At 33.6% G+C, this 21342-nt stretch overlaps 1 protein-coding gene across 12 annotated transcripts in view; it reads right to left on the minus strand.

The window, feature by feature from the left end:
• The window catches only part of LOC141449739 (discoidin domain-containing receptor 2-like), a 556155-nt gene that overhangs the window by 117230 nt on the left and 417583 nt on the right, over positions 1 to 21342 (minus strand). For all 12 annotated transcript variants that reach the window (XM_074119460.1, XM_074119461.1, XM_074119458.1 and 9 more), the window contains one exon: positions 14218 to 14449. In XM_074119460.1, coding sequence (XP_073975561.1) covers positions 14218 to 14449 — 232 coding nt within the window. The remainder of the gene's footprint in view (positions 1 to 14217; positions 14450 to 21342) is intronic.

Raw genomic sequence — 21342 nt, forward strand, 5'->3', positions numbered from 1 at the left:
ATTTTCATTAATGGTCTGCCTTTAGTTGTTACTTAGAGTGTAGAGCAAAGATGTTGACAGAAGTGTCCGACGGTTGGTTGGAGGATACAGCTGTGAGAGAGTTCTGTAGGCCTTGATTTAAGTGTGATGCATGGAGACCAGGTTAGTCTCGTTTCGAGTTTAAGATTAACTAAAGATTATTACAAAATTGTTGCGTTTAGGTTAAACTAAACCGCTGAAAGGCATTTTCAATTATAGCCATATAGGAGGTATCACTTTTTAATTTGAAGTAACTCTCATAATTGCCCAGGAAAATAAATATATTGTTCTTATATTGAAAATGTGGTGTGTTCCGCAATGCTACGAATATCATTGATTTTATCCGTCGAAGTATGCATATTTCTTTTTATCCTGACAGGTTTCGGATTTGATCCAACATCAGAGGGTCCATTAAGTCCATCACCACGTAAATTTCCTTTGAAAAAGAGTTACAATTAAAAAATAGAGATTTTTATTCCATTTTTTTAAATAACTGGCTGTTTCGAAAAAAACAAGTAAACCTAAAAATCAATTTATTTAGAAAATAAATTGACGCCATTATCAAAGAAGATTGTCTTGTCCATTTCCTACCAGGAATTAAGATTTGTTTAAAGTAAGAATGTGCAAAAAATTAATTCCTACAACCCAATAAAAAACAGAACCCAAAACCAAAATAAGTCTAAAAAAAGGGCTTGTTTGTTCTCAAGTGAGTAAAAGTTGACTGAGCTGAATCAGAAGAAAAGAACAATTTCCTACTATTCCCGCCTTAAATATATCAAATTGATGAAATAATTTTAAAAATGGCGGCGTAATTTAATTGCAGGGTGCCTAATTAAAAAAATTAGAGCAAAAATCTGCAATTTAGTTTATCTAGAAAAAGTAAAGTTAAACAAAGTTCAGTCAAAATGGGTAATCAAACGGGGACTTTTCGGGAAGAAATATTATGACAAGGAACATAATAACCGGGTAGAAAGAGATGGAGAATACTGCAAGGATCGGCGGCGGAGTGGAGTAATGCTAGAGATAAAATCCTTGCAAGAAGCAACCGTTTGGATTGGGTTTATCTGTTTGCGCTTGGCGAGGAGGGTGGAATCACACGAAGCACGCACACTGTTTAGATCGATCTTAAACTAGGAACCATGGTATTCGTTCCTTCACTATGTTAGTCGTTCCAATCCCCTCCTTTAGTGCGGATAATCATTCCCCATTACCCTTTTACCTTAAAGGAAATAACAAAAAAAGGAAAACTGAGATCTTAGGTTAACATATATTAACATACATTCTAAGAAAGTACTACCAAATTACCTTTTATATTTTTAAAGAAATATAATTCCGTTTAATGTAGCCAACAAGATATTTTACAGGATAGTTTCTTCAACAGATTTAACATGAAAAACTAAACTCTACATGATCCAATCAATCTTTCTAGTTTGAAAATAATATAATTTAATGTAAATTACGTAACTAAAGCGTAGAATCTGAAATATTGAACTATTGAGTCGAAAAAAACGCTGTGTATATTAATATTATCTGTTATAATATACATATTATCTGTCAAATAGAAAATACTGTGAAAATACCCTGGTTTTAATGGCTGTTTTTACCTAAATAGAAAACGGTAATTTCCAATTCGAATGAAAGTTTAAACAATCAACAATGTTTGAACAAAATAATTAATTTTTCAATAATTAAACAAATATATTGTTAATTAATAAAAATAAAATATGTTGCTCATATTTCCAAAGTGAACAACAAGAATGGAAACTGCTATTTACAATATTTTGATAAGCAAAATGAAATAACCCGCTTTTATGAAACAATCATAAACTATCATCAAATATCATTTAGTTTTGTATTAAAACTATCCGGTAGGGTTAGAGTTCCCCTACGTAAAATTGAAGCAACGTAATCGCTCTTACACCAATTAACTGGAAATGTGGCAATTGTTTTAAATGATCGCCGCATGACCGATTTTCATGAATTAAGTGCCATTCGAATCAAAATTATGTACAAATTTGTATTTTAGAAGTCTCTACGTTGTGTGTCTTTAAGAGGGGAGTTTGCCCCAAGCAGTGTTCTAGTGATAATATGTAGTTTATGAGATACAGAAGGTTAAGTTTTGGAGGTTTTCAAATTTTCCAAATTTCAAACCTTTTATCTCTCTTCATATTGTTCAGATTTTCATGATTTCTTTACTGAATTTTAGAGAAAAGTTTGCTCTATAACTGGTATAAATTGCAATATTCTACTGACCGTAGTTTACGAGATATAAGAGGTTAAGTGTTGGAGGTGTTCAAATTTCAAACTATTATATCTCCCTTCGCATTATGTGAATTTTAACGAATTCTTTACCGAATTTTAGAGAAAACTTTGCTCTATGTCTGGTATAAATTGCAATATTCTAGTTACCATAGTTTATAAGGTATAGAAGGTTAAATTTTAAAAAAGCGATATGGCTGCTGTCGGTTTTGACGCTGAACGCAGTAATGGAGAGATGTTAGCCCTACGTAAGTATGTCCCCCTGTAAAACTATTAATGTTAATTACTCTGTAAATCTTAGCCCGATTTCGATAAAGTTTGGCAGGAAGTTAGGCCTGCTCTACGTGAAATAAGTTATGAACGAAAATGGCCAGGATAAGGGTCTTTGTCACCCCTAATAAGTTCCAAAAAATATTAGTGAAAAGTTAATGCAGTAAATTTACTTAAATAATATCAATGAAGTATTCATGAAATGTTGGGTCCTTGCTGATTTGTGTACCTTTTTTAGTGTTTAATCAACCCTTATATTTAACTTTTTTTAACCTGTTAAGTTTTTGTTAAAGAGATTTATATTTATAAGTTGCTGTTATAGTGCTCCATTAAACAAGTCGTTGGCCCCTTCGGAATCTGCACTGTTCTGTATGTAATACTGCTGACATCTCGGGAATCACAGAACGAAAGCAATGAATTTTAGAAATTCAAGACACCTCACCAACCAAACCCAAAATTAGTTATTTGAAAGAGTTCTTACAATCTATATTCTTCTATAGTTTTTAATTATACTCCTTAATCTTTTAAATCTATATATTTAATCTTTTTAAGTCATTGTTAGTAGACAGAGTAAGTGAGAAGTAACACCTAAGTTCGTTGCGACCAAAAAATCTGCCATCTTTAGGCAATGACGTAAATTAAAATTTCACAATGCAAGCAAAAGGAATGTCTAGAATATAAAAGACTTTTGCAAAACCTTATATTATAATCAATTTTTATGTAAAAGTGGTTACTAAAAGTAACTAATTTAAGTATGGTCAACTGATTATTATTTACCTAATTTTAAAACAAAATTATAATGGGACAGGCAGAGTGGAAGAGTTATGATCGCCAATTTTTGCAACCAAATCTCCATTTCGTGCACTAATTTTGGAATCTCCAGTGATTTACTAAACACTAACTTTCTACTGGATTCCAAGAGGGACCTGCTGCTCTAAACAGAAAACACCATTTACTAGCAAACACAACAAAAGAGTGGTCTGAGGGTAGAATTTATTCAGCTACTCTGGGCTAACTTTTAGCAGTTCCCAGCGGACTTTAAGGGGCTGATTCTCTCCCTGTCCCTATAGGCTGAAACGTAAATCAGCCCAGCTAAATATAGGAAGGAAAGCAGGAAAGCGCATGGCAGGAAATACTCGTAGAACACCTACCAGTTAGCAGAACCACTTCTATTACCTTCTTCACATCAGGGCCATTCCTGGTAGTAACGCCTCTACAAAAACCTGGGGCCTTACCTTTTCACCTGTTTTAGTGTTTTTAATTACCCATACTATATACCCAGTGGTTCTATGGGGGGGTGTAGTAGAGGGCAAATGAGTGCGCCTGGTAAGTGGCGCAGAGCGAACGGTCCAGACCATCCAGATGAGCAATACGATGGGCGAACAAGGTTCCCTGCCATTGTACAAGCGAATACAGGTGCGCTAATGGCCACTCAGCGGTTTCATTCCCCCTCCTCCTACTAGCTGCTAATTAATTTGAATACGCCACTCATGCTCGGAAGTGGGGGGTACGCATCAAAGCTCTGAATATGCTCGTGTCTACATTATTACACAAATGTAACTTAAATTATTAAATACTGAATAAAATTTAAAAGTATAACTCATTAATTCTGTTTCCATGTATCCAAATTTAGTTAATTGTCTTCTTTGTCTTCCTTACAGCTTCTCTTTTAGTCCTTGTACTCTAGTATATTAAAATGTGTTGTTTTGTAATTCCTAGCAATGTTCACCAATTAGAGCGTTCAGTCAGCACCACGAAAAACATCTTTGAGCGCCTAGAAGAGCACGCTCTTACAAGCGATTAATCTAAAGTAATGTATTGTTTACGCTTCGTTTACGATAGAGAACGTATCGTATCGTCACAATGTACTAGCATTTTGATAGTTTGAATGTTCTGCCAAAAAAAAGTTACAAAAGTGTGTTTAGACGTCACGAAAAATAACAGTTTTTTTTTTTCGTGATTATCATTTATCGACTATACTTTGTCCTCCGTACATAGCCAGAGTTTTAGAAATAGTTATTAGTGCAGTTATCGTAACTTTTGTTCGGCAATTTTAATAACTAACCGATATTTTCAAATATCTTATACTTAAAATACGAGAATAAAATCAGATTAGACTTTGATAAAATAGAGATCGATTCATTACTAATTATCAACTTTCAAAAATTTTCAAATTGTAATAGTTAAACAGGGTGATCCATTTAAAACGCACAAATCGCTAATAACTTTTTAGGAAAGCGGAATTTCGAAAAACCCATGAAGTAAACTATATGTTTTTTTTTGGTCTAGTTTTCAAATTTTTCACCCCCGATGTTGTATCTTAATTTTTGGCGGAGTTACGGCCAAAAACCAGATTGGAATTCCATTAGGACCACTGGTTTTGACAATGATTGTGAAAACTACATAAAAAATTGTGAAAAATGACGTTAACCTCGTTTCGATATCCCTAATATTTGTCGAGATATTTAAGATCAAAGTTACAATTTTATCTATTCGTGATCATTTTTCAATATTAATTTTCCATCAGAAATACACGTTTTGGGAGGTTCTCTGACTGCAAAAAAATGTTATTTGGGACGCAAAGAACAACAATAATAATAATTGAAGATTTTAAAAATGTAGTGCAATGCAGTGGTTATGAGTGAGTCAGAATAAATTTGTTTTATCATCAAATAAAAGCAATCATTTTACACATCATTTTAATGTAACCCGTATGCAAGCCTTCTTGAGCTATATGGGATTTATGATATTTTGTATTGGCGGGAAGGTGATTTAGGGATGATATTGATTTTGAATTTTACAAAATCTATAAAATGGTGCAAAATGGTAAAATAGAAAGAATGAAATCCATTAAATAGGGTTGAATATGTTCAAATCATACCTCAAATAAGATTTAATGAACTATAACAGGACAATTATAAAACTTTCCAATATTAAGAGAATCTCTATTCATTTTCGAATGACGTCATAATTTAAAATAGGTAATTTCAATCCCACAAAACAGTGCTGCGTATTAAGTTTCAGAAATGGCAGTAAAATAAGCAAATATGAAATCAATAAATGGACAGGTTGGTCAAAATTTGATTGAGAGAACGTTGAAAGATCATTCTAAAAATAGTTCACTCAGCCTCCTTACAGATCTTTCAATATATGACACTATTTGTATCCTGCTCACACGTACGCACCCTATACTCGCACAAATAAAGGCATTATCACATTTGTGGGTTACAGCATTTGTCTAACGCATTATGTTGCCACTGTGTTGTACACAAACATGTTCCTGCTGGCTACCAACTATTGATGTAAAGCTACTATACTACAAAACCTTCACCCACACATTTTGATAAAGTAATTGGTAATCTCACTGACAGGACAGTTGCAACTACCCACACAGAGAAATCCTACTATTAGATTTGCGCTGCATCCTTCTAAACTCTCGCTCCCTAGGGCCTAAAATGGAATTAGTGCATTGTTAGGGATGGTAAAAAGCTACCCTTAGGGGAGAAGTTATTGTTGTTAATGTCTAACTCAACTTCAACAAAAATAAATTCAGAATACAAAACGGAAACAAATGAAAATTTGTTTTGTTAACAAGAAAAACCAAACTAAATTTTCCAATAATTATTATTTGCTTAAATTCTTCGCGGAAAAGGTTTAAGAGATTTTGAAAAATAATAATCTTTTAGACCTTAAACCTACAATAAATTCATTACGGCAATATTAAGTGTTACAGTAACTTTTTGCAAAATTATTTGATAAAGCCTCTTTCATATTTATTTAAAGGTTAGCAAACCCATGCAAAAGATTCGGTTACAAGGGACTGGACAAATCCAAATGATCCCTTAAACAGAAACTAATGTACTATCCAGGACATAGATCTATTCAAAATCCCATTATAATTACCTAAAATATTCTCCTTAAGAAATTAAAAAACTATCACAAATTTCTGCAAAATAAAACTTGTACCGCTATTAAGATTTTGAATTTTGTTAAACTTAATAGTTGAAATTACAGATATTTAGATCCCCCATTTCGCTACGAAGGCATAATATTCTCCACCAACATCAATGTGCTTAAATCTATAGCAGAGCTAGCAATGAAATATGAATGTATTTAAAAGTTATAGAATGAATGCAAGAAAATGATTACAGAAGGATTACGTGATTTTTATTTTGGTTAAGCTATAAGGATGGCAGGAGCACAGAGTGCTGCTCCATCCATTAGCAGTAGTTTATGTAAATAGTTGTATATAGTAGAGGGATGAATGTGTGAAGCGAATGTATTTATAAGTAAGAATGGAGAGTGAGTGATATTCTAGTGATAAGCACCTGATGCTGGCTGTATGGCGGAAGCCAATGCCCCCCAAAAAAGGCAACAGTTGAAATATAATTTCTAATTAATTATTTTTTGGGGGGGCATTGAGAGAGGAGTGATAATAAATTTGAAGAATTTTTTTTTTATCGACGTTTCGGCGAATTGTTTGCCTTCTTCAGGTTAAAATTGTTTGCGATTTTTGGCGTTGTGACTGCTAATCATTCCATTATTACAGTCTGGCTGAATTATCGATCAGTTATCGCTGATCGAACAGTCTAGCTAACATACTTTACTCTAAATTTATTTTTATACCATTAAATAATTAAACTAACCAGAAATCAAGCCCAGTTCCGTGCTAGATCTTCGCTTTGCAGTCCGCGCTTCTACACGTTCACATAGCTTTTATTTTTTAACTACTTTTTCATACTTTCGAGGGCCTCAAAATGTGTATTTTAGGAGAAAATTTCAAATAGATAAAACTGCACGATTGCATCACTTCCTCTGACAATATTGCACGTCTTCCATTGCATTAGTTAAGTAGTTATATTTCAAATGAACAAAGAAACTAATTCGGGTTTAACTAATTTAACGGCATGCAAGTACTTAATGGTTATTTTTGGATTTATCCCAAATTTAAATATTATGAAAGAATACAAAATTAATTGTTACGTCTTCATAAAATGTATAAGTTGATTTAACGGTCTTCAAACTTAAATAAAAAGTCTTAGTTTTTCAAAAATTTGATGCAAACTTCCTATAAATTGAATAAAATTGATTTATTTTTGTCTTAAACAGAGTTGGTGTTATAGAAGTTAAATCAGTTAAACTTATAGCTACGTTTTGAAATTTAACAGCACTTAGTTACGTGTTTGAAAACTTGAAGTTCCAGTAATGATGAACACATTGAACAATTAAAAATTTTGATTGAATAATTCGTTTCCTCTAAACATCTTGCGTAAAGCAAAACCGAACGAGTCGTACCCTGTCATTCTCTCAAAAAGCAAATCTTTGTTGGAATAATAACTTCAGTAATACTGACCTTGAAAGCTAGACAAAACAATCCATTGCAATAAAAATAAAACAAAATAATCAACATCGTACATATGATACGATTTAATGAGACATAAGTGTCGTAGAATAACGAACACTAACAGTGTTACAAATGTGGAACAATATGATCCCTATGACAGTAATAATACAATAACAGATTATATTAATATGACAGCATAACTGGGCGTTGCATAAATGTGATGTCAGTATTTAGCTTTATCTCTGTCAGCTGTCAACGAGCATATAACCAGCTATTTCCATACATTTCTTGTTACTTATTGGACAAACATTTGCTTAAAATTGTCACCCTGCCATTCTAGTTCTGAATAAATTGTTATTTATAGGAATACTCTTTTTTAATTCTTTTTCCGCCAATAATGTTATTAGTTTAGCCTTTCGATTTTGGATTTATCCCAGCAATAAACTTAAAGAATGCAACTAGATTAGGGAAAAAAGTTTTTGAAAATTAGTCTGAGTGTCTGAGTTGCATAACTTAAGAAGCGAAAAATCGTGGTAATTTCTTGTATAGACAAGGTCTGCAGAAGATCGCGACAATACAGTTTTTGGTCCACGAAGGTCATCCGCTACTGAAGGATTTCTTAGTTTTTTTGAGGTTTACACTCAAAAATGCCACCATTACTTTATTTTCACTTTGAATGTACACATGTGGACAATAAACTCTTATTCATAACTTTTCCAAAGGAGAATCAAAACCTTTTTAAAATGACGGGCGGTAAACATCTCATAATCTTTTTCTGTTGTTGTTTTCCTTCTAACAGTACTGCCAACAGAAGGAAGTTTGTTTAAAAAAAATCACATGCTCCATTAATACACCACAGGTATTATCGATATAAAATATTTAGTTTTCATAGTTTACGTTGAACTGTTGGTAATTCTTAATTGTGGCAGTTAATGACAAGATCAGTCTTTTATTTGATTCCATAGTCAATTCGCGAAGTAAATCTGTGAAAGCGCGAGTATAATCTATCTATTAAGTCAGGTTTTGGTTAGTGGTTAATTGAGTGCAGTCTACAGTCTCAGATGGTCCAGTAAGGTGCATTCAAAAACTAAGATGCCCCAGAATCTGGGACAATTGTCATATCGATATATTTGGGTATATTTTTGTTAGAAAACTTTGTATTTAGTATTCACTAGGTTATCACGCACTCCCATGACAATCTTGTAGTGACCTTGTAGGCATTTATCAGCCCCTTAGAGCAGCCTGAGAGAATAATGATCCAGGAGTAGTGGTGACTTGAAGGTTTGATGAGTGGAGAAGTTAGTGTACGGACAAGACTAAGCCGCCGTTGGTCACAAATATTGATCAATTTCTTACGTTTACATCACAATCATTTGCTTGCATTATGTGATTGTGAGAATAATTCTTGGTGGGTCTTTCAGAATGCACTAAACTTCTCATTGAGAAATTTGTAAACTATTCGCCGCCACTCTCTGATCATGTCCGATCGATAGTTGATTAATCGAGATGATATTTATTATTAAGTCTGTTACTTCAATAAATTGCAATAAAAATGGTTACTCCAGAATGAGCAACTATTCCCAGGACTTCCATTACTTGGTAATCTTGTTGAGTGAAGGTAATGAACAGTGCTGTGATGGGCAACAAGCAGAAAGGAAATAAATAAAGGTAATCGAACAGATTTCTCTCTGCCAATGTAGTTAATGTGCTATATCTAGTTTGTCGAATTAGATAAAGTAGTACTGTAGTTTCCATCCTTCAGGTCTATATCGCACTCTATAGTTTCCTCTCCTAAAGCCTCGCACCTACAGTACATAACTGATGATAGATGCTTTCTTCTAATGTTTAAACCATTTTCGTTATGCTGATTGACTAATTGGAGACACGAATATCAAGTTTTATAAAAGTACATAATGTAGCAATTCCAAAACAAGGTACGGTAGCTAATTCCCTTCTTAAAACACAATCTAAAACATTGCCACTAGGGTTGTTTATCAGAAATGCATTACATGTGTCTTATAAATGAACATTCTATAAAAGTAAACATAACGTTCCACTTTAATGTTTAATTATAATCATTATTCAATATTTCGTATTCTTTAATTCTTTTTTTATCAATCACAAAATTAAGGCAAAAAATAAACATCATAAAATTAATAGGATGAAAAAATTTCAGTCATTATAAAATTTATTCTAGGGACTACGTCATCTTCAGGGCTGTGGAACAAATGTACTACATTTCTATGATATACATATCTAAGACAGAAAACAGTCTAAATTTCAAAACTGACACCAACAATTTAAACAACATGTACGCCAACTTACTGCAAAATACTTGACAATTGGCAACACTGACTTCCTTACAACCAAACACCATCATCATACACAGACCGATCACATTCAGTCCATGAACAGACAAGATAGAAGACACACCAACCCTCTAATGATGTAAAACAGTATATTGTAAATTAGGTAAATATTTTTGTAAATTTTCGTTACATTATACATATTCATTGTAATATAATTAATTGGTAATATAACTGTTAACACACAGTAAATATGTTCCACAGCGCTGAAGATGACCTAGTCCCTAGGTCGAAAGCTCGGCAGAATAAAGTTTATAATGACTGAAACTGGCATTAATTTTTTGATCCTATTGAAACTATGATTCAGTCACCAAAAATAATGATCAATAATCATAAAACTACCTAAATAAAGAACACAAAGCAAATGAAAAATCTTTAATTAGATAAAGGGGTAGAATTAATTTGATAGAAATAAAATGCAGTTATTTTTAAATGAAGTTCATTGAGGCAATCTGTACTAAAGCGCACACGAAAATATTAAGAATAAGGAAAAACCAGCCAAAAATGCAGTGCATTGACGAAATTCAATCAAAATGTGCTTGGACGTTAGCGTAAATATACATAACTTACTTTTCTAAGACTTAGAAGATTTAATGTAAGAAATGTAACTCATAGAATGCCAAAGAATAAAAAAAAAAACTATATTAAACTTTATAAAAAATTGAGAGAATAAAGAAGAATTGAAGTAGCAAAAAATTGTTGGAGGTTTCTTTTTAAGTTATAAGTTTTGTAAGCTTCTTAGCAAGGAGATTCAAAGATTTGTTTTAACTTATCCCAACGAGATGGAAAACGTTAGAGAAAATAATTTTTGTTATTTCTTTCTTTGGAGGATAATAATGCTGAAAAAAAAAAAATTTTTAGAAAAGGATTATCCAAATAACTTTTAAGTTAAAGAAGTCCACAGTAAAAGATTAAAACAATTTTATTGGTTATATAGAACAGAGCTATTCACAAAATGAATGACCAACAGGTGCATTCTCTTTGCTCAACTGGAATCCATGGTATTTAGATAACATCTTCACCGCGCCACATAAAGCAGGAGAAAAACCAACAACATACATGAGTTGCTTTAGAATAAAAAGTTGTATACGAATATATAAAGAAAAGGAGAAGTATTTTTTTATTCAAATACTTAATAATGTAGTTGGGAATATGAGTGTTGGAGAAGAAGAGTTTCAGAATGAAAAGAACTTTGTTCGCTTCTGTAAGAAGAAATATTTTTGAAATACAGAAGTTGAGGAAGACGTTGAAGAGAAGACATGGAAGAAGTTGCGGTAGTGGTGGCTGAAAAACACACTCACAAAAAGAGAAAGAGTTGTTGAAAATTGCGTGGGTGCCCTTTACTTTGTGGAATGGTTGTAGGAATGCTATGTATTTTCCAGGCCACATTCTAGGTTGGTCCGCAAACTTTACTTGGCCACAGTAAAAATTTCAGCAATCTTAGCCAAGAGTCGCCCCAACTCTCCCGGGTCGAACTTCACCAAACCTTTCTAAATAATTTCCTCACTAATTAAAGTAAACTTCTTTTACTATAATATATAAATAAGATGGAAATTTCTTTTAGGGGAAAACAGATTGTTGAAAAATATTTCCTTTAAGAAATAGTTTTTATATAATGTTTTGGATAGTTCTGACATTTCTTACTTTGAAAATTTGTCTTAAATGTAACAGTTTAATTAATAATTTCCAGTAAATCCTTAAGATTTCGTAGAATAATTTCACGAGGTTCTGGTTTTATTTTCCGATACCCAGCCCAGACAGCATGGAAAAAGAGAAATCCAGTTGAATTCCCCTAGGGTCACTCATTACAAACAACAATGATATAACCGCAGAAATCAAGGCGAGAATAACGCCAGTGACTCTTCGCTGTTCAAAAAACTTTTGCGGTTGAAGGATTTGTCCCGCAAGGCTAAGTTAATAGCCTATAAAAGACCATTATCTTAGACTTATCGTCACATACGCCAGCGTAACGTGGGTGCAGTGAAAAGAACATCGGAGCTGGGAAAATAAAAACATTCAGAAAGATATTTGGCCTGCCTGAAGTGCGTGAATGGCGTGACTGGAAAATAAGCAAGAATCAAGAACTGAATAAAGAAGGGGAGATTGGAGATGGTTGAGACTCGTGGAGAGGACGGGGTACCCCAAAAACTATTAAATTAATACCCAGGAAGCAGAAGAATTCGAGGGCGCCTTCGACATAGATGGGTGGGTGATGTAGAGGAAGATCTCCGTCGGATCGGAGTGACTAGATGGCGGCGCCTTAGGGCCGCCGACAGTGACGAATGGGGAAAACTTGTTGAGGAGGTCCTAGTCCTACTTTAATGGCTGTTGCACCTTCTGCGCAAGGTCACTCGAAGTGCAATATGCGACCAAATTACTTGCATATTTTTTAGAACAATCGCTAGAGAAAGCACAAAATTTATTCGATTAAATTGGCACTTCCGCTTAATTGATGTTCCATAAATTTAGAATTTAAATTACATATTTAATCCCTATTAATAATTTTAATGAAAAATTTGGGAAACATATTTTTTTTAAAATGGTCAAAGTTCGGTGTTTAACTTACTTATTTTTTCAAGCAGTTTATGACGAACAAGGATATGTAATTGCCAATGTTGCAGAAGTTTTAATTATATGACTGGTCATTGCACTTAAGCGATGCAAAGAGCTTATCACCACCTTTCTAGCAGAACTGCTTAAAGATTTTCATGAAAAAACTTAACTTGATTAACCCCATCTGATTATCAAAAGTAAATTATTAACTAAAGCAAAGGCGAAATTAAGCTGTTTGGTTCAGAATCTCTCTAGGCACTTTCAAACTGTGGCCCGCTTCATTTCGACATTCCTTATCCGCCCCACGGTAAAAAAAAATATTCCCTACTTTGGTCTAACAATGAATTTATATCCACTTCCATCACGATCTCACATTTATTTCGTAATAAATTAGTGCAATTACATCTGTATTTATTGAATACCTTCTCTCATTTAAATAATTAAAACTGCTATAATTATCTCGGTAGGTTTTCTTGTGCTCTCTATTAATTCCGTTGACCTGCGACCATCTCTGAAATCCTCTTCCACAACTCCGGCGTCTTTAAAATGTTAATTATCGTTGCTTTAAATGAATTTAAACTTAATTGAAAGCAACTTCAGTCTTGCTTTTAATGTGATTAATCTGTTCAATAGTTGTTACTTGTTGCCAACTTTTCTAAAATGAGAGATTTTATTTTTTTGTGCCCATACTTAGGAGGTTTATTTTTAATTTACTTTTACTTTTAGAAATTATTGGAACACTGACAGGAAATTTAATTAAGAAATGTTTACGATTTAAAAGAAAAAGAAAAGAAAAAAGTCTTCTAACTTTACAGAAAATTTAATAAAACTTTGAAAAGCTCATTATATTTTATAATCTAACTTGTATTGAAATTGGACACTAAAATTTTACCTTCTTCAGCGATTTTTTTTAATCAATTTTAATTAAGGGGAAGATTTCTTTTGAATTCTCAGATATTAGTTCCCTCAGAGGATGTTTCCTCTGGGTATAATAAGGTAGTATCATTTGAGATTAAATGATAAATGATTCTAGCAAATAAATACTCGAGTTTTGAACTTTTTCGTCGTAGTAGAAGTGTATTATTGTCAAGGAATACCGAAGAATATTTTAAAACTCTTTTCCTTATTTAAAAAGCGATGCTGGATCCTTTTGGGCCAATTAAAGAGAGCTCCTGGAGAAGAATTAAAGAAATCTGGAGAAGAACAACTCTAGAGGAGTTCGTATTAAGGAGCCAGACTTAATTAAAATGAATAAGCTGGATGGACAGAACTTGTAGTCAGAAAGGATGAAGGCCAAGTGCCAAAGAAGTTGAAGAAAGGGAAGGAAACTGAAGATGGATGAAGAATTGCTGTTATTTTAATAATTTTAATAAAAAAATAAACTACGCCAAAAAAAAATTTGCTTACCTCTTTAGCTTTAATGTCACGATATCTGACCCATTTGCCCAGTCTGGGTCGCCAATATTCCAACATGTAAGCTTCTGCAAATTCTTGTCCTTCGCCATTACCAAATCTACCCTGGGTTTCTGTGGCCGTGATCACGTGAACAGTATGCAAATCTATTTCCAACCATTCCTTCGGCTCGGTGGTGATTTCATGTTTAGGACACCATGCGCCACCGTGACTTTCTTGTCGTACTCTGCGCAAAAAAACAATAGAATCAACATTATTATGGGCATTTTAGTTATATGAATTATTAGTGATGAACAATATTAAAATCTTCAGTTTAGTTATTATTCTAAACTGGGGCGAGGTGTTTTGTACTCCAAGTGCTCCAACTAAGAAAAATGTTTCGTAGTGGTCGAGGATTTGGAAAGGATGATGATTGTAGGGATGGCTGGGTTATCTTTGATATTAGCCATCTGCTCGTCCTCTCTATAACTCTTGTATAGAGACTCCTTAGGGAGAAACAATTTTAAGGGGAACCCATCTGGTCTTGGATCTGAGACTTCCAGCTTATAGTCCACGGCGCTATAAACTAATCAAATCACTTCAGCTTCAACGACCGGATGGTGTTCTCTCGTTACAGGCAACACTTCCTTATCGCCATATATTAAGCTGTGAGTGAATAGGCCACCTTTTCAGATTTCCTGGCTCCGGGTTTAATTATTACTTCTCCGAGTTGTGCAAGTAAAATTGAATACGTACAAAATTATATGCACCGTTGCGTGTATCTTGTGTACCGTTTACGGAATAGCTAGCGCGGTGTACGGTGGCTAAACGACTCAACATCTACAACTAAATTGTTAAGTTTGTTTATTATTAGCTCTATGAACAGTAACTACTCGCCATCATTAGAATGGTATTTAATTTGTTGAGATGTGAGTTTTGAATTTGTTAATTTATATAAATAAGAAAAATTGCATATGAATGCATCTGTTTTTTGTTTTTTTTAGTCATCGTCTCCGGGCGAGAGTTAGTTCTGTGGTGGGGCAACCCTAGCTGTAAATGGAAGAGATGCTGTAGAGGCAAAATCTAAGAACAAACTGGAACAGTAATCTCTTTTATAAAACTGTATATTGCTATTAGTTCCAAACATTTACCTACGCCCATTCGAATGCATGCAAGCATGAATCCTAAAAGGACGATCGATTAAAACAATTATGAAAAAACACAATTTGTTGAAGCCCAGACTGATAGAAGTTTTATCAAAACAATTCCTCTATTGCCATTATTATTGTGCCGAGAGTAAATAAATATCTGTTCATCTGCAATAATAAAAGCAATAAAATGATGCTTGATAAAATCAATGTAAAATAATTTCTATATAATTTAGCATTAAAATAATAAAAAGGTCGGAGAACATCGACAATAATCCTACGCTATCTTGCTGCAGAGCCCTACTGTAATTGTTTTGCTAACAGTCTCTTTTATTGCGGTGTGGATTAAATAAATGAATTAAAATTAAAAGCTTTAGATAAAACAGTTTGATTAAATAGAGAATGTGAATTTAAATGTTCAATATTTAACTGAATAAATTCAGGATATTTTCCCAGTAAACATTAGGTTGCATCAACAAAATTAGTTCTAAATTCGGTTGTGAGTTCAAAATAGAAAATGATGCCAGACCGCGAAAAAACTTTCCATTTAAAACTAAATTCAAATAACTCAACGAGAATTCATAGATTTTCTAGTAAATAGGCAATATCTACAGATAGGACATAATCATTAGTTTGATGTAGAGATTTCAAATTCACTTACATCTCGCATTGAGTTAAAATATTTATTTAATATATATTATTTTTATTAAGGAGATTATGGAATGAAGCAACACCTACATATGTTACGCTTTGGTAAAACAGTAATAGAATTCCACAATAACGACAAATAACTGCTTAATTTCGTAAAAATATATGCCCCTAAATTTTTGAAAATGCATGTACTGTAATAAAATAGAAATTTATTGTTTCGTCTCAGTTTTAACTCCTTTCTGTCCCCCAATGTATGTTAATCGCATCGCACGCATCGACCTCGGCAGTTGTCGTACTTACGACAACCTCCGACGGCTCATTGCTCCGTTTCAACCGTCAGTCCAAGTTTTGTCGTCCGAATCGCTCTCCGCAGTCTGTTCGTAACGTTTGTTCTCTGGCACTCGTACGGAAGTGTTTTCCGTTTTCCGCTATTTTCGCTACACCGCACGTTCACTGCTAGTGTACGAGTGTTCAGTTTACTACTCTTTCTATCACTCCGCATATTCAAGTGTTAACCCGTGTTCACTTCTATTCGTAACACCGCATGTTCACGGGTACGCAGTTTTCCGCTATTCTCGCTACACCGCATGTTCACCGCTCTAAAGAATATTTACGCCTATTTGGCCTTCAATCAGCTCGCCTTTAGTCAAGAGGACACAATCTACGCTCATAAAGGTATCTGGGGCCAGGGGGTGGGGGAGTCGACTCTCTTTTCCCTTTGGGGTTTCCATTTCCTTAGAACTTTGTCACGCCAGTGTCCACATCTTGGAAGGTAAGCTTTATTATTTCATTTTATTTGTATAATTTCATTTGATTGCCCGCATTAAGAACTACACCCTATTCTATACAGTCCACTTACCGCGTTTGTTTGCAAAGATCAAACATTTATGGTGAGCCAGACGGAGTGTTATATTATAGAATTGTATGTGCTGAAAAAGTTAATGAAAACCCGTTTTGAAATATGGCAATACTTTCAAAGTTTCCCCCCCCCCCGTTTATAAAAACGGGTTTTTACATCTACTTGTATAATAATTTCATTTTAAAGGCTTCTGTGGTGCCTAGATTCTTGGTTTTTCGGAATAAGTGCATAGATATATCATAAGGCTACCACTCGAACCTTCTTTCCACTGCAGATTAAGACTCTAGTTTGCAGATAATGGATAATACGTTAGGTAAATGAATGCAACACTCGGTTCAACCAAACTTTGTTAACAATTCGATCCTGGTAGTTATCTTTTTGTTTTTATTTTCGGTTCAGAAATGATTTTTGTTTTTAAACGATACTTGTATGTTTAATCTCAGGTAACAAACTCAGACCATTCAATCACCAATATGCAAAACCCTTTTTGGAAACAAATTATGTTTACAATAGCAATAATCCCGCAGGAATATGTCATTGTTATGTTGTTATTTGATCCTTTCATTTATTTAGTTGATATTTAGAAGGGCAAAAAGAAAGTACTTCTTTCTCACATATAACGATGTAGTGTGTATTCACAAAGGGCCTGGTATAGCTCACTCTCACAGTGCTTTTTCCTTTTTGCTCATGTGCTAGCTTTAAAAGCAAGCATAGGACAAAAGGGCTATGTAGTCGGGGAATGATGGTAGTCTTTCCATTCTTGAACCTAACTCATCCCTCCACCAACTCATCCAGTCCTCTAACTCATACACATATACGTATGTACAATCTTACTCATTATATATTTACGCTTCTGTTAACTCACATTTACTGACTACGTTTTCAAATAATGAACTAAATTTTATACATCATTATAATTGAAATTATTTGAGTTAACTCTAAAAATACAGCCATTCTCTTAGTGTAGCATTTTTCCAAGTTTAAACATGATTTAATAAAAGAAAAAACGCTATGTGGGGAAATTTGAGATAATGTTAGTATTTCTCTATTGATTTTCTTATTATTGTATAAATAGATTATTGATTTCCATATTATATTATTAAATGTATTAACAATAAAGAAAATTTTATATGTAGTGTTGCCAATCATAACTAAGACTATTTACAATTAACGGGTCTAATATTTTTCAAGTATTGACGTTTTTTTTTTCTTTTGAAACCGGCCTTCTTCGGAGAATTTGTTCTTATTACAGATAAGTTAGATGTAGAAGCTTCGAGCAATGGAAACATCAAAAGGTACGTTTACAACGGAGCTGTGAGCATAGATGATAGCGGAGATGGTAGCAGTGAGGCATCAACGCTTATAGAAAAACATAATACATTCAAATGTGAGCGTGCACAACGAAGCTGCGACTAGTGACTCATACGCGCTGGTATAAACGAGCATAGAAGATAGAATTAAATTTTTCATTTTTCTGCTAGCTGAACTCCAGTATCGGAGCTTCAAAATGGACGTAGAAAAATTATTTAGTGCTGTCTTTACTCATTATTTTTGGTTATTATTTTATTATTTACTTTTAAACAATATTTTGTTTTTTAAATCGTGCTTATATTTATTTTCATGTGTATTTATTTGTTTTTTCTCAATAAAACCATTACTTACCAGAGTAATCACTAGTTTTTCTTCTGTGGTTATAGGATTTCCATGACAATTTTGCAATGTTTTCTTAATTTTGACCTTATTTTTTCTAAAATATAGTCGAATGTGGGTGGACCCATCCTCACATATTCAAAAAAACGATCCGGATAATTTCTAAGTTCCTTATATAAATAGTGAAATTCACCCAAAGTACTTCGTTTTTTATTTATGGGATGTACATGATATTTTCTAAAGCGTTTTTTCTTTAAAATATACCATTTCGTTGCTGCTAAACATAAAAACTCTTCTTCACTACTCGACATGTTGCATGTATCACAGCTCCGTTGTGCACACTAATCAGCGATTATATTTTACTCTATCAGTTATCATCTCTGCTATCATCTATACTCACAGCTCCGTTGTAAACGTACCCTAAGATCATTAATGCTCTTGTAACACGGTATAGGGTACGCGAAGGTTATTATTACTCCGTAATAACATAATCGCCATAACACATAATGTTTTTAAAAAATTAGGAGCTTTAAAGAACAATTATCGGTAGCACTCTTCATTTCAAATAGGTTTATTTTTAGTTGTAAATATATCGCGCTGAGTTATTGTCAGAAATATTATATTAGCGCATAACAGTGGTTTTAATAAATGTAAATTTGCTCCCAGTGTGTTGGTGTAAGGTAATAAAGTTACAGGGCGCCACGGTAGCCGAGCGGTTAGAGGCGAGACATGCGAAGCTAAGGTGTATTGTGGTACTAGGTTCGATTCCCGGTCTTGTAGGCCTTGGATTTTATTTAATGGTTAATAAAAGAAATTTACAGTAAAGTATGTTTGCTAGTCGCCTCCGTCCGCGACACCTAATTGGTAGTTGGACGTTAAGCCCCGCCTGAAAAAATAGGCGATTACCTTACTTTTACTTTACTAATAAAGTTACAAAAATAAATATTATTATTGGAAAGGAAAAGTTTCTTAATTAATTTGTATTTTGAAATAAAAATCATGAAATTTAAAAAAATAAAATTAAAAGTTTTAAATAAAAGCGTCTACAGGAGGAGCTCCAGTAACTTGATGCTAATTACTCTGGCACTAGGATAGTTGGAACAACAGTTCATGAGGCCATGGCCACCCTAAATCATACTTCCCACTTTGTCCAGGGTCTTCGCCTCTATTCCTCGTTCAATATCCCAGTCAAAAACTGTTCATCACCCATCCTTAAGGTGTCCAAAACATTTCAATTGCTTCAATTCTATTGCCTGAAGGATGTTGTCATTTCTAATGTCCTACGTTCCTGCTCCTTACTTTATCTTTTTTTTGGATTTCCTCGCTGATCTTCTCCAGTTGTCCATTTCGGCGGTCAAAAAAATCTTCTTTTTTATGCTCATTAAGAGTCTGGTTCTGCACTGTTCAGAACTATAGTTTCAAAACTGGTGCATGAACACTGAGTGTTCAATGAAACACTTTTACTCCTCATCACTTTAAGAGTAATGCCCATTACCCTTTTTACCTTCCTCTAGTCTCGAACATCTCCGTTTTCGAGTATTAATTTTTGTACTTCTCTTATTATTATTGGATAAAATAAAATATATCTAAGAAAAGGTGATTGCTTGAGGTCCTAAGGCCTCAAAGGAGGTTCTAGTATTGTAATAAAATTACACTAGGATGTAACACTTCAAAATATAATTAAATAAATTGATTTATATGAAATTATTTACATAAAATGAACGAGAATCAATATAATTTACCTAAAAACGATTTTGAGAAGGAAGAATAGTTATTGTTAATTGTCTCGAGTCAGAGAACTTTTTTTTTCTATCAGTGTAATAGATGGGTGGCAATAGAATGGTTAGTGAGGTAAAGGTGGGATTTGTTAGAAGTGTTGCAATAGTAAACGGGATCATTGATTTTCATTGGCTATCCGGCTGTAACTAAAGGGCGAAGGCCAACTGATAGATTGTGAACCTACAGCACCTCTTCTCAGAGTAACGATGTAGACACAAATCTATTTCTCAATATGTTTTAGCGATAATTGAGTCACTAACCTCTAGTAAATAATCTTGAGGAACAGAAAGTGTGGACCTAACATTTCTTTTATTTTCTACCTCGCTGAAAGAAAGTATAATTTATTAATGTCTTAAGTAGAATTAAGCAATAATTTATAAATAATGCAATAATTATTTGCAGTTTTCAGTCAAACTAAAAAGGGTTAAATTTATTCCAAAAGCTCAAATCTACCTTTAAAAAAATACCTACCTTTAATAGGTATTAGGCCACATAATCTTGCGGGTCTTTATTATAATAATCAGCATTCAGAAATTATTCCAACTCTTTCATTACTTTTTAATAACGTGAAAGTAAAATATCGATTTCGGGTGTACAAACAGAAAATATTAACAATTCACCAAAATGTCTACCTGGAAACCAATTCAGCAAAATGGACGGCCATGTCCATTAGTTTGATTGCCAGTTAGTGCAACAGTCCAGGATGGGTTGTTTAGTGGTCAAAAGTGCTGGGCAAATAGAAGTGGCGTTCACACATATAGTAAAGAATAGGTTCTCTCGTAGTGTTGGGTCCAGCTTTAGTGTAGAGTACGTATTTAAGCACATGCTTATGTTGGAAGCTTTTATAATCATTATTTTCTTTAGTTGCAGGGTGTATTTTGCTTGTCCAACTGGGGAGTTGATTCATCATCGTTTCTAATAATAGTGACAGATGTGAAATCGACTCGGAAACTCAATTCAGTTGCATAAAATTTCCAACAATTATGTATTTCTTATTCATCACTCTCTCCGCAATGTAATCAGCAACAATGTTATTTCAGCGGTGTGCATCAT

This window comes from Rhodnius prolixus, unplaced genomic scaffold (assembly GCF_049639745.1).
Source record: "Rhodnius prolixus isolate KJV_2025 unplaced genomic scaffold, Rpr scaffold_2, whole genome shotgun sequence".
In the NCBI taxonomy this organism is placed as follows: Eukaryota; Metazoa; Arthropoda; class Insecta; order Hemiptera; family Reduviidae; genus Rhodnius; species Rhodnius prolixus.